This window comes from Gavialis gangeticus, unplaced genomic scaffold, assembly GCF_001723915.1.
Source record: "Gavialis gangeticus isolate Ggan-Ray unplaced genomic scaffold, GavGan_comp1, whole genome shotgun sequence".
Classification (NCBI taxonomy): Eukaryota; Metazoa; Chordata; order Crocodylia; family Gavialidae; genus Gavialis; species Gavialis gangeticus.
This window is the reverse complement of record NW_017729013.1, coordinates 10,784,715-10,787,517: the sequence shown is the minus strand read 5'-3', so window position 1 is coordinate 10,787,517 and position 2,803 is coordinate 10,784,715. Positions and strand designations below refer to the sequence as shown.

At 49.9% G+C, this 2,803-nt stretch overlaps 1 protein-coding gene across 3 annotated transcripts in view; it reads right to left on the bottom strand.

The window, feature by feature from the left end:
• Window positions 1-2,803, bottom strand: part of RAD51D (RAD51 paralog D) — a 32,456-nt gene that overhangs the window by 16,374 nt on the left and 13,279 nt on the right. For 2 of the 3 annotated variants that reach the window (XM_019511524.1, XM_019511526.1), the window contains exons 4-6: window positions 1,570-1,651; window positions 846-980; window positions 156-251 (exon numbers count right to left, since the gene is read on the bottom strand). In XM_019511524.1, coding sequence (XP_019367069.1) covers window positions 156-251; window positions 846-980; window positions 1,570-1,651 — 313 coding nt within the window. The remainder of the gene's footprint in view (window positions 1-155; window positions 252-845; window positions 981-1,569; window positions 1,652-2,803) is intronic. The other variant, XM_019511525.1, reaches the window with a different exon arrangement.

The window sequence follows — 2,803 nt, the reverse complement described above, 5'->3', positions numbered from 1 at the left end:
AGGTGTCGACACCACAGTTGCCTAATTTTTTAGGGTGATATATAAGCAGCTCCATGCATTGGCAGGATCAGATCCAATGTCACTTCCAACACTCAGCTCTTTACAGTGTGACTTTAGAGCAGTAAACAGGGAGGATGCAAATGACAAGGCCCCACCTGCTGGGACATGCAGTGCCGGAGCTCCTGCAGTGCAGCCAGCATCTTATAGATGTCAAACACGTGGGCCACCTGGATTCGCTGCAAGGCCTCCACCTGCAAAGGAGGACAGCAGCAGTATCACACACAGAATACATAGTCTCCTACAGCTTTCCCCTCACTACAACTTACCCTTTAAAATCAGGATGTATGGGTATACACTAGAACCTGGGGTCCAGCACTCCCAGCCAGCATATCTACTAGCCGAGTGAACTCACCCTGCCCCTAATAATAAGAGCATTTGCAATGATCTATCACCTTCATGTCAAGGACCCACAGCCCTTTGTCCCACGCATCAGTGCAGTCCTCATTTTAGACATGGGGAAACCAGGACACAAAAAGACAAAGGTTGAAAGCATGGTAGGCTAGAATTAGCACCCCCCACCCTAAACTATGGCTAAGTGCCTGAATAAGTGGTCTGGTATTTAAAAGGGGCTGAGTACCCACAACTCCCACTGAACCAAGAGTGGACCCACTGAAAGAAACTAGGACAAACCCATGAAGAGGAAAGAGTGGAGCATGGAATTGCCTGAAGGTCTGTCAGAGGCACTGCATGCAACTGCTCAGATAGCTAAGTGGGACGGCCATTTACAAGTATCTAAGTTCTTTGCTCCTGCAACTGAAGGCCACTGACGCTGCAGCTTCTCTCACCTGCTCTTCCTCCTCCTCTGTCCTGGACTGAACCAACTGGAGTAGGCGAGAGGCTGTGAACCCGCCTGTGGAGTCAATAAACAGGACATTCTGCTTGAGGCTGTGGGACACACTTGCTGCCATGCTGAGACACACCTAGGTGGGAAAGAGCACAAGCATGAGTCCATCCCCCCATCCTTCTGAATGGAAAGGCTTGTCTGGCACTAGAACACATCAATACCCAACAGGGCACACCTGAGCCAAGATGAGGAGCAAGCGCACTGCCTGATCTCCATATGGAATAAGCAGGGACCTTCAGCCTACATACATCTATCAGTTTTCATGCAAATATCAAAGATTGATGGTTTTGCTGCCAGACTTTTTGCTCAAGAATTTGCTCCATCTCATTCTTCAGAGCCCCAGCTTCTGGGTATGGTGCAAGATGGATCAGGTTAATGAATCTCCTTCTTAGGGCCAGTAACTGGAGAAGAACCATGGCACAGATGGGACAAGTCTCGCTGTAGCCATTTATGCATCTTTAATTTTTTGTAACTATTTCCACAGTGAGCACAAATCAAGCTATCAAACCAAAGGGAAGATGCATTTACAAACAAGGTCTGAACCCACCTGTGGATGCAGACTGTGCCATACAGTACAGGATGTAAATGGAGGACACTTTATATACAAGGAGGAATTTTGGCACCCCTCCATTATACACTGCACCATCTAACCCAGGGCGACTCACCTGTGTCTTCCCACTGCCTGGTGCTCCCATAAGCTCCAACACCTCCCCAGTGTACAGGCCAGAGTCCAGCAGCTTATCCAAGCTAAATGAGAAACACACACAGGGAAGAGGTTAGTTCAGTCTCAGAATCATCCAAGGCTGCAAAGTAGCAATTCCCGAGCACCTGCAGCTGAAGTACGGTCAGAAAGCAAATTCCTCACTGGCCAGGCCCTCCAGAATCCACAGCCTCAGAGCCAAGGACGCTCATGCTTCCCATCCACTCTGCAGTTCTGGTCAGAGTAGAAAACATACACAGTATGGCACATACAGAAGCAAGGCCAAAATGGGAAAGGGAGACCCTGCTGGTTTGAAGGCAGGGGCGATGAGTAGGGGGTGCATGTGACGGTGCACCCCCTGCAAAAAGGCACCACCGATACTGTCGATGGCGCCTGCAGGTGGTCACCACCTTGCTGCTGGCACCTGATCGCCCTTGGCTGCTGCCAGTGGCGCCTGTCAGTGGTTGCCACCCCCCCACTACCAACAGTGCCAGCAGCGTCTGCAGGAGCTCCCTACTCACTGCCACCAGGCTTCCGCCACTGCTGGTGAAGCTGTGCCCCCCCCAGCTGCTGGGGGCACGTGCCATTCATGTCTGAATGTCTAGAGATTTGAATATGGTGAGGTTTTCTGAATGGTCATAGGGAGGGAGAAAGGGAAAGTGGGCAATATTAAGCATCAGACCATTAATTTCTATGCCTGGCCATTACTCTCAAGATGATCATTGCTCAGCCGTCTTCAAGGACTTATAACCAATCTCAGTGGTTCAAATGTGGCTTACCGGGAAAGGCTGAAGAAAGACTTTTTTATCTTGAAAAAAAGAAAACTGAGTAGGGACTCAATCTCCTCCCAGTACATAAAAGGTTGTTATAAAGAGGATGGCAATTGACTTCTCACATTTCCTGGGGAGGCAGACAAGAAAATTCCAGGTTCATCTGTGACAAGGGAGACTGTGGGCTGGCTCTTAAGGAAACCTTCTATCTATAAAGGCAGTGAGGCACTGAAACAAAGTACCTTGCAGTAGATTTGACCCTGCTGCAGAGCAGGGGTTGGACTAAATGACTTCTTGGGGTCTCTTCCAGCCCAGAAGTTCTAGGATGGGGCAGGCAACCCCCGACACAGGTGCCAGAGTGTGGCACACAAAGGCATTTTGCTTGGCTCACGTACCTCGAGGCAGACGGCAGTGTAGCCCCAGCCCCTT